Source organism: Misgurnus anguillicaudatus, chromosome 7, assembly GCF_027580225.2.
Source record: "Misgurnus anguillicaudatus chromosome 7, ASM2758022v2, whole genome shotgun sequence".
In the NCBI taxonomy this organism is placed as follows: domain Eukaryota; kingdom Metazoa; phylum Chordata; class Actinopteri; order Cypriniformes; family Cobitidae; genus Misgurnus; species Misgurnus anguillicaudatus.
This window is the reverse complement of record NC_073343.2, coordinates 8,129,938-8,140,809: the sequence shown is the minus strand read 5'-3', so window position 1 is coordinate 8,140,809 and position 10,872 is coordinate 8,129,938. Positions and strand designations below refer to the sequence as shown.

Genomic DNA, 10,872 nt, shown 5'->3' with positions numbered 1-10,872 from the left:
CATTAAAACCGTTTAATGCACAGGTAGTTCCAGTCAGTTTGATTACAGTTAGAAATTAATCCGCTACTTTAAACATTGGTAACCATAGTAACACAGTTACACTTACTCTTTCTGGTCCTTCTCTTTCAGTTCTCTGTCTATCTCTTTTAAAACATTGCTTCAAAATTTCCAACTGTTTGTTTTTGGTTTCATTTAATGTAATGCATTTCAAAAAATGTATGTGTCCTTACATAGTAATCGTGGTTAGAGAGACTTCGGTTTTATTTCCCACTTTACATAATTCATTTAAATAAATTACATGATTAGTGCAAATAAAGATTGCCTTGTCAACAAATCAACGACCACCACAAACCACTCGGTGAGTAGCACAGTTTTGAAAATGAATGTTAAGTGTTGTTTTAATGACGTTTGTGCATGCCCGTTGGCTTCCATTCTGGGGCAGTCAAGAGACGCTTCTGAACAAGTCAAAAAGTCAAGACACGACCCATTGTCGAAATTTCTGATTTCCATCACTGTAGTTGTTCCAAAACAAACCAGAAATGAGACTCAAAGTGTTAAATACTGGAATTATCCTTTAAAGGGTTTTAATGCACTTCGCAGAGGCAATCTGCTACGCGTCGGGTGGTTCTTTGCCTTTATGTTGTGCATTAAAACCCTTTAATTCATGGCTAGCCATGGATTATCCATTACATATCTCAATTTAGATAATTTAAAACCTAGTCGTGTCCCTGTCTCCCCAACTTTTTTCACAAATGTACTTCATTTCAAATGCAATGATGATAAAAATGATTATTTTATACCCAAAAAATAAGGAATCAAAGTCTAAAACCTTATAGAAAGCTACATTTGCCTTCTTGTTGCTTAATTAGTATTAGTAGTGCATAGGGTGTGGATTCAAAACACAGGGGCAGTTTCCCGGACAGGGTTTAGATTAATCCAGGACTATGCCTTAGTTATATTAGCACATTTAAGTAGTTTTTAAAAACATGACTAACCAAAAAATACTGGTGTGCACCTTGAGACAAAAAAATGGCACAGATATATGTTATGTTAACATGTCAGTGTAATATGTTTTAAAATTAAGGCAGCTTAAACATCCAATTTAAGATAACCAAACTAGAATAACCCCTCTCCGGGAAATGTACTAAATTTACTAAATGCTGACTGTGCAAAGGAACTGTAAAGTCAGTATAATTTAAATGTTACTGATTCAAGACAATTAAATCTAAAGGGACATTCCACTTTTTTGAAAATATGCTCATTTTCCAGTTCCCGTAGAGTTATTGAAAGAAACCAAGGTGACTATTTTCGGGCAGTGCGTAATATCACTACGCCTGCTGCAGCCATGTTACATCAGCAAAGTCCTTGATTATTACACCAGAATGAGAGTATAGTCCTAGCCATATCTGCCTAGAAAATTGCAACTTTTAATTTTCCATCGGTCTTAGTACACGATGTAACTACAGAAGAGTCAAGTTTTCAATAGGAAAAATATCGAAACTCTATAGTTATTTTTTTAGAGTGATGCTAATGGTCTAATCAGATTCAATGGATTGTGTTAAGCTATTCTAAAAGTGCTAGCGCCAGACCCGGAGATCATCTGAATGGATTCCAAAACGGTAAAAATCAAATGTTTAACTCTAGGGAAGCTGGAAAATTAGCTTATTTTCAAAGAAAGTGGAGTGTCCCTTTAAGACAAACTAAGTACAACTAAGTAAACCTAAAAACTTTCTTTTGATTTATATGTGAACCATTAATATAAAATATATTTGAATCCAATATTTTCCTTTAGTTTATTAAGGGATCTGCAAGAACTGCTGGATCTATTTCTTTAGTCTAGTATGCTGGTATCCTTAAGGAGATTAAGAGTTGAGTATGCAAGTGGTATGATCCAGCTGCAGCTTAATTCAAATAAACAGGAACCAAGACAACACAGGGAAGCGTGCCCAAAAACCACTACCACTTTAAAGGGGAATATGAACACGCACTCACCACTGACACGACAAAGCAGTACCAGACAAAGACACGGGAAAACACAAAGCCATAAATACTTAAGAAGTAATTAACTAATCTAGAAACTGGTGATTAAAAATAGGAAGGAGCAAAAAATCAGAAATGGGTAACAGGAAACAAATTTGATTTCTGTTCTCTTATTGCTACTACAGAAAGTAAAAGTAAACCAGGTATAAGTAGACAATCTGTGCCTCTGTGTTATTAGCCGTACACCACTGATTGGTGAGTATTCATTTAGCACTCTTTGACATAATATTAAAATGTATTGTTGTTTTATGCCATTAAAAAATAGGAATTTACATAATTTAACAAAGTGTCAAAGGGTAATTTCTGTTTGAATTACGAAGTAAAAAAAATGGTTTTCTACAGCATCATGTAGTAAATTTATTTTTAAGAGTGTGTGCAAATTCATGATTTTCACACAGTATAGTAACTTTTTTGTTTTATGTGTGTACGTGAACATATCAAAGTTGCAAGTATTTATGCATCTGTACTGTATTTCACAGACTCTGCTCTTACTAAAGTGCTTGTTAGGGCATCAAACAAAAATGTGACTGATTAAATTGACTGATTTATGATTGATTTGGCAGTGCTGTATAACTTCATGTTATTCACTCTCCTCTAGGGAAAACTTCTGCATTTGTTTTAATCAGAAGAAATTAAGAAAATGAGTACCAACCCTGGTGAGCCAACCATCAATTCATGAGTTGCATCTAATAAATAAACAAGTGAACCAACATTATTGATATAAGACCTTTTATCTCTAACAGCAGGTGAAGCTCCAGAATTTCAAACTCCATGGAGGGCAGTGACTTGGGGGTTTGTTCAGTTTTTAAACGTTCTTATTGCAGTAATGAGAAAAAAGGCCTGATGTAATGTTATTATACTTTATAATCACTATACTTGCCTCATATACAGCAGCATTATGGGGCGGTTTCCCGGACAGGGCTTATATAGTCCCAGACTAAAGTGCATGTATGAGCTGCCTTAAATTAAAAACATCTTTCTCTATCATATCTTAACATATATCAGTGCCATTATTTTGTCTCAAGATGCAAACCAGTAGGCTAATGTTTTTTGTAAGGTATAAATGTCCTAACTAAGGCCTAGTCCTGTAACTCAGTTCCTGTAGCTCAGTTGGTAGAGCATTTTTAGCAATGAAAATGTTGTGTTCAAGTTTCCAGAGAACACACTTACTGGTAAAAAATATACATTGAATGCAATGAAATTTAACTTTGAATAATTTTTTTTTCTAAAAAGTAAATCCTCCTAGGAGTTTTTGTCAAATGGTTTTGCCATGACGAGGCAATGAATTTATTGTAAAAATGCGCTGTTTACATGTTACATATTCAATCTCTATTATCTTTAAAACAGTGAATTTATACTAAATACAAACCAATTTAAATGTGGTTTATTCTTTTGCTTAGGAAAGGAAAGAAAGACTCTTTAATACTTGGCATCAGACAAATCCAACCATCCATAACAAATCTGAAATGCTTGAGAGTGATAGTGGTCGGCCCATCTGGTTCAGGAAAATCAAGTTTTATAAACTCTGTTAATAATGCCTTCCAAGGACGAATAACTAGCAATGTGTTCAGTGATTCCGCTGCTGGTGGTGAAAGTTACACAAGGGAAGTAAGTTTGTTTTTTGTAGGACAGGTGTTTTAATTGCTTGTTTGTTTGGTGTTTATGTTAATGTGTTTCTTTTTGTAAAGCAGTACAGAGAATTTAAAATGAAAATTGGGAATTCAAAATTGCCCATTGTCTTCAATTATGTCATGGGCCTGGAAGCAGAAGACAAGAAAGGATGCCATCCGGATGATATCATCCAAGCCATAAATGGCAACATAAAAAATGGATATGAGGTGAACAATACAACAATCATCTTAATTCCCTATTGGATTAAACATTTTTAAAGTACAATGTACACTAAATGTCTGTGTGCCTTAAACATAGTTTAATCCTGAAAAACCAATATCTCCAGAAGACCCATACTATAATAAAGACCCAGATCTCTCTGATGAGGTCTACTGCCTGGTCTATGTTTTAGCAGCTGATAAGGTCAAGTTGGCGCAGGATGATATTTTAAAGAAGCTGAGAAACATTCGTCTGAAAATTACCAAGACTATCGGTAAGACCGAGGTTGCTCTTCCATCAAAAGTTTTATTAAAGCAAAGGCAATTAACATATAAAATGATATATTATGGGAACATTTATCACAAACACTGGACAATTGTAGAAAGTGTATCTTCTTTAGTAAACATACATATAGAATGCTAGAAAAAGCCTTCCAACATTAAAGTCTATACAGGTTGTTTTTGAATATGAAAACATTTTGCCAAATAGGCATATGTAAAAAAAATCAGAAAATATATTTAGTTATGCAAGTCTATTCTTTGGCACATACTGCAGGGTTGCCTCAGGTGGTTGTCATGACAAACGTGGATCAAGTGTGTCCTGTGGTGAAAAACAATTTTTTGAGGGTCTACCACAGCAAGAGAATTAAGGAGAAGGTAAATTATGCTTTCCTCTAAAATAAGGAGTAACTTGCCCTAAACTCATACACTGAGCTCAGTGTCCCTATGTTTTGATTTTAGCTGGAATTGTGCAGCAGTTCACTGGGACTTCCAATGTGTCACATCTTTCCAGTGAAGAACTACCATGAAGAAATTGAATCAAATGACAACCTGGATGTTCTGATTTTACAAGCATTAACACAAATTATACAACTTGCTAATGACCATGTAGAGATTCACGTAGAAAACAAAGACACACAAAATGTGAGAGAGAAACAACCAAAATCTGAGTGAGAAATTGTGAAGATTTGGGAACTATACATTTATTATGGTGGTTTACAACACCACACATTCAGTGTATTAATATGTTGATTAAAATTGCATATTTTATTTTTAATCAGTGATAGTTAATTTTACACAAATATAATCTGTTAGAATAATGATTTTGAAGCCAGTGTAGCATGATTTAGTGTTGAGGATAAAATCTAAAGAAGTTTGATTTCCACTTTCCATACATGAAAATGTACTGTTTTATGTGTTGTAATTTCAAATGAAAAAATAAATGAATATGAACTTAAGTTTAAAACCTAGAAACCTAAATTTGTGTTCCTGTAATTGTGTTAGCAGTGCAAAGGTTGTGAGATCGACAGGTACTCAAACAAAAAACATTGAATACATTATCCGCTCCTGTTTCTTTTCATGACTGCAAGAGCTTTGCAGTGTTGGCATTAAGGCGTTGCAGCAATACCTGCTGCTCTTTTGTCGTTGGCCAGTTTCCTTTAAAATAGCTGCACAGGTGTATTTGTGTCTTTTTAAAGATTACATTTCTCCATTTTATCTAGTTTACTACAGTAAAGCATGCAGATGCTCACGTCTTGTGTACGGAGATAGAGCCGGTCCCTCCAGCCAATATAAGGTCGGGCATTTAAAGGCGTTAACTTCATTGTACCCAAGAAAGTTGGTCGCTATAACCGATCCTGGATTGCACACGTTAAACAGAGCACTTCACAAGATGCCTTTCACAATGCCGATGTAAAAACACATTTTCGAATGCGTCCGTCCCCACGATTGGTTTGCAGTTATCGACCTGAAGGATGCATATTTTCTTGTCTTAAAGCTCACGTAACACGCGCTGTTTCTGCATTTCTGATGTTAATCTGGAGTACCTGTATGACATCCTTTATATCTCCGAAGAGTCTTTAGCTTAATCAGATTTATAAAAGAAAGACTGGCTTTACCGAATCTTTCCGATAACGTACGAAAAAATGAAGGAGAAGTTACTACCGCAGGAGGAGCGACTAGTACAAGTCATGCAACACTATACAACACTTATAACTTATGATTCACTACATGTTCATGTCATTTATATAATATGCACGTGCATATTTTCTGCCCTTCGGACTGTGCCTGTCCCCCTTGCTTCTTCACGAAGGTTGCGGATGGGGGGCATTGTTTCCATGAGAGAACACGGTGTACACGCTTTCCTGATGCAGAACTGTGATTAGCTGTTAAAGGGGTCATATTATGATTTATTTTTAAGATGTCAAATAAATCTTTGCTGTCCCCAGAGTGTGTATGTGAAGTTTTAGCTCAAAATACCTTATAGATAATTTATTATAGCATGTTAAAATCGCAAATTTGTAGGCCTGAGCAAAACTGTGCTGTTTTGAGTGTGTTCTTTAAAATGCAAATGAGCTGATGAAAAACAAACACTGATCACAATGATGGTGGTTTGTTGTAGCTGAAACTCAATTGTGCTGTCAAGTCCTTCTTTTCTTCCTCTTTCTCTCTGCACTAAATTGCAGTGCCGTGGTTGGATAGTGCAGATAAAGGGTGCGGTATTATTGTAATTCGCCTTGCTACCTACCTCACAAAACAGGCAAAACATTTTCACATGCTTGCAGAAATTATTAATGCAGGATTACTCAAATTAACTCTCTGGGGTCGACCGCGGCGGGGCGCCGCAAACTCTTTATTTTTCAATCACTTCGCAAAGAGACTTAGATAACTCTGCTGATTTTTGACATACAGATATGATTTAAACATCATTTAAAACGTTAAAGTGTCTATTTTTTCTGTCCACTCCCAATAAAAACAGAATGTTGTGCTTTTCGCAAAATTAAGAAAATAAACATGATGCGCGTTTTGTTCTCTCTCCCTCAGTGAAGTCCTTTCAGAAACCCGTCAGAAAAATAAACTGTAACTTAATGAATACTTGTCATAGAAACAAAAGATAAATGTCTATATAATGATTGGAATGTCAGCTTTTGAATGATGTGAGATCGAAAACATATTGTCATTCGGTGTAAACTGTATGAGAAGGAGGAGAAGTACCGTATTTCTCCTGTTACCTGTTTATCTGTAATGAGATGAGATCGACACACCCCCGCGCCCTTGAAGTGAATGAGCAGAGACATCCATATGCATAACTCGTGCCTCCTGCAGTCAATGGATACACAATCCAGTCTCTCCATTCCTTGTTGTTTCATCCGAGTGCACCAAACATGACATCTAAATCCTTATTTACTTCCGTATGTGTGTCAGTATCTCCAGACGCGAGTGTTTTCTTTGTTCTTCCATCAAACAGTTCACGCGACGCGCACATACACAAAGACACGAGTCAGGAAATTCGACGCACTTTTTGGTATTCTCATAAAATACGCGATTGCAAACAGTACAATCCTTATTTAGTTGTGTCTAGGCGCATATCTCCGCACAGCAAGTTTATTAACACAGGATCACTCGCATGTGCACACATACTGCTTTCATGATCAACACGTGAGGAAGTAATGGCGGCGGCTGTAAACAAACATTGATAAGTTTATCACGCTTGTCCCTTGTTGTGTTTCTACTATAATGATTACAAAAACACAAACAAGAGTCCAGACAACGATAGATAGTTCTTTTGAGCTTTTTACTGCACAAAAGTAAACCTGTTGCTAGCCAACTAAACACTAACCCTGTGTTCATTTTTACGATGGCCAAACAGTACCTTTACTATGATTACTATGGTTTTTAAAGGTATACTTGTGAACATCATAGACAATATTTCTATTTATTTCTATATATACACACACACATTATATATATCATTTTTTGTTATAAATTCCCAAGTAAACCTTATCATGGTTTTACTACAGAGAAAGTTACATTCCTGTTGAACATCCCCACAAGGCTCATTATGTGGCTCATTATTCAACTCTTTTGTTCCTTAGCTGTCAATCACTGATTATTCAGGAGCTTTCCCGCCTCCACGCATATGGCCTTTCCCAAGCAAATGTGTCTTAGAAACTGTAAATCAATATATTGTTTTATGTGAATGAGCAGGCCAAATGATTTTCACATCATTTTGAAGAAAAAACTCTAGACTACTAGATCCTGTTTTGAAAAGTCTTGGGAAAACATGTTTAGAATGAGTTTTGTGGACTTACGTATATCAGTGACTTAAAAATGTAGCTTTTTCAAAAACCACGCATAAACATTTTTCTCTCAAAAATACAAACATGTACATACATGTTGATCATTAAACATGAAAAAAATCTAATTTTCACACTATGACCCCTTTAATGTCAGAGGAAGCCCACAAAATACGTCCCACCACCACTGTAAGGAATTTATTTGCATAGCATAAAGTACAGAGTTTAACTTTGTCTTAAGAATTTAATCTATACATTTTGCACTTAATAAAACACTTCCAAAATACCATAGGCATTGTCCTGAATGTAAAAAAAATATAAACATGACAGGGAAATTTTACTATATCATGCATGCATGCATTCATTCATATGTTAATAACTGTGAGTATTTGAACAGTTTCATAACACAGAGATTTAATTTAGAATGCTATAGTGTCTCTAAAATGAGTATGATTTCAATAGGTGATGGTTTTATGTTCATTTTGTTGGAAGAATGTTACAATTTATAATTTGGTTTAGCCAATACTTTGCATAGCCATGCTGTTTCCTTAAGGAATTTTTAAGATCACACTGGCTTTGGATAAGGGGGTGAAGGATGATAAGGAGAAATGCTGTGGACCAATCAAAACGTCCTCCTCTTCTTAGCTTTGGCACTGAGGTCAGCCAAAAAAGATGCCTGTCAGTTGTCCGAGCAGCCTTATCTGTTGGAACTGGGCATTTTTGTGTTCATGCTCGTACCAGGTTAAGATTAAATCAATAGTATATAAAATATAGTTTTATTAACTTTTACCAACAAAAAAGATTAAATATGAATAAAAAACAAGTATAGATTCAAGAGACCAAATACTGCTGCTTTGATTTTTCTTTTTTTTTACTTTTGCCGTCGAACTGTTGTATAAAAGCAACATATATATACAGTATATGCCTCTGGCCTAATCATAGCCATGATGATATAGAGTTATATCACACTCCTACTCAAGCAATATTGCTAAAATAATGCACACTCATCAGTCACTTTATTAGGCACACCTGGTCAGGTGTTTGTTATCACATTGCTAATCGGCCAGTCACATGCAACAGGATGCATTTAGGCTTCTAGTTATGGTTTGTTGGCATTGTGCCTGCCGTTTTCAGCCGTGTTTAAAAGCTTTGGTGTATACACCCCCTTTCAGTAAACAAATGTTTGCTCTTCATTTATTCTCTGTGCTGTACAGGGAAACGTCTTGGTTACGTATGTAACCCACGTTCCCTGAAGGAAGGGAACGGAGACGTCACGTCGTGACCGACGAATTGGGAATTCGCTTAGAGAGACCAATCTACTTCGAGTACTACTAAAACGCCAATGAACTTGGCATTGAGGTATTTGCATAATGCTGACGCCGCCCCGCCCGGTGCGCACACAAGCAGCAGGTGCAAACATGGAAACCAGCCTCTCTTCACTGAGCAAGCCGGGAGAATGTGACCGGCCGATAAACAGCAGGGAGCAGCCCTGTGGCAACGGGACGTGACGTCTCCGTTTCCTTCCTTCCCTTCCTTACATACGTAACCGAGACGTTCCCTTTCAGTCGGTCACTACGACGTCACGTCGTGACCGACGAATTGGGAATCCCTACCAAAACGCCACTGAGGGCTAACCTCTTCCAGTGTCTGCGTAAAGCCCTCCGGTTCCACTTAAGGAGAAGGAGAATTAGGTTTTAAGGCAGAAGGCCGGGCACTAGATGTTCCTTTAACCCCACAGTAGTGCCAGCGACTGGGAAGCACCCTATCTGAGCGGGATAGGAACGCTGCGGAAGCCACCGCCCCGTTAAGGGCTGATGGTGGACGAAAGTCAACCATAGTTGAGGAATAAAGACAGCCGTGGCTGTGTAAGCAAAGCAGTGCTCTGCTGAGGGAAACGTGGGCTAGTAGGATTAACCCCACGGAAAAATACTCACAAAGGAACCGACATGCGAGCCGGTGTTCAGTGATCTCCCAGATGAGGAGAGAACATGAAAGGAGACCGGCTCGACACGAACACTGTAAAACCTAATGAACGTGTTAGGTGTCGCCCAACCAGCAACTCTTCAGATGTCTGTTAGCGAGGAACCACAAGCGAGTGCCCAAGATGAGGCAACACTTCTAGTAGAGTGAGCTCTCAATTTAAATGGACATGGGGTGCCCTGCAGATTATAAGCAAGGGCGATAGTGTCAACAATCCAATGAGACATCCTCTGCTTTCCCTCTCTGCTGACCACCGTAACAAACAAAGAGCTGGTCTGAGGTCCTGAGGTTTTGCGTGCGTTCCATGTAGAGGTGCAGTGCGCGTACGGGACATAATAAAGCCATGGTTGGGTCTGCCTCCTCCGGGGGCAGCGCTTGCAACCTCACCACCTGATCTCTGAAAGGAGTGGTGAGAACTTTGGGCACGTAGCCTGGTCTGGGTCTGAGTGTTACGCTCGAGACAGTAGGACCAAACTGAAGGCACGAATCGTCGATGGAGAATGCATGAAGGTCACCTACCCTCTTAACAGAGGCCAATGCGAGCAGGGACAGAGTTTTCACTGAAAAAAACTTCAGACTCACAGACTGCAAAGGCTCAAACGGGGGTCCCTGCAGGGCTTTCAGCACCATGGACAGGTCCCAAGGAGGAATAGAGGGAGGGCGCGAGGATGCAGCCTTCGTGCGCCTCTTAGAAATCTAATAATTAAATCGTGCTGGCCAACCGATCTGCCGTTTATTAAAGAGTGATGTGCAGATATAGCGGCGACGTCAACTTTAATGGTGGAGGGTGACATCCTACCATCTAACCGGTGTTGAAGGTATGTAAGCACGATATTAATGGGGCATTCTCGGGGGTCCTCGCATTGCGAAGAAAAGGTCCCATTTAAGCGCGTACGCGTGTCTAGTAGACGGCGCTCGTGCTGCGGCGATGGTGTTAGATACCGCTT

The 10,872-nt window shown here is 38.1% G+C and overlaps 1 protein-coding gene across 2 annotated transcripts; it reads left to right on the top strand.

Moving 5' to 3' along the window:
* Positions 1-2,047: 2,047 nt before the first annotated feature.
* LOC129418189 (interferon-induced protein 44-like) lies at positions 2,048-5,103 on the top strand. Of its 2 annotated transcripts, none has more exons than XM_073869352.1 (8): positions 2,048-2,235; positions 2,639-2,696; positions 2,784-2,832; positions 3,441-3,648; positions 3,729-3,878; positions 3,970-4,144; positions 4,426-4,526; positions 4,611-5,103. In XM_073869352.1, exons 2-8 carry the CDS (start codon positions 2,681-2,683, stop codon positions 4,821-4,823), a joined length of 912 nt encoding a protein of 303 aa, XP_073725453.1. In that variant the 5' UTR covers positions 2,048-2,235; positions 2,639-2,680; the 3' UTR covers positions 4,824-5,103. The 2 variants fall into 2 exon arrangements, with proteins under 2 accessions (XP_073725453.1, XP_073725454.1); XM_073869353.1 differs by having other exon boundaries at positions 2,057-2,235; positions 3,732-3,878; positions 4,611-5,101.
* The last annotated feature ends 5,769 nt before the right edge of the window (positions 5,104-10,872 follow it).

What these genes read in the sequence shown, in the direction of transcription:
- LOC129418189 (XM_073869352.1), top strand. An exon ending in TGGAGGGCAGTGACTTGGGG is followed by an intron (nt 2,833 to 3,440) that starts GTTTGTTCAGTT and finishes TCTTTTGCTTAG; the next exon opens with GAAAGGAAAGAAAGACTCTT. An exon ending in GCAAGAGAATTAAGGAGAAG is followed by an intron (nt 4,527 to 4,610) that starts GTAAATTATGCT and finishes TTTTGATTTTAG; the next exon opens with CTGGAATTGTGCAGCAGTTC.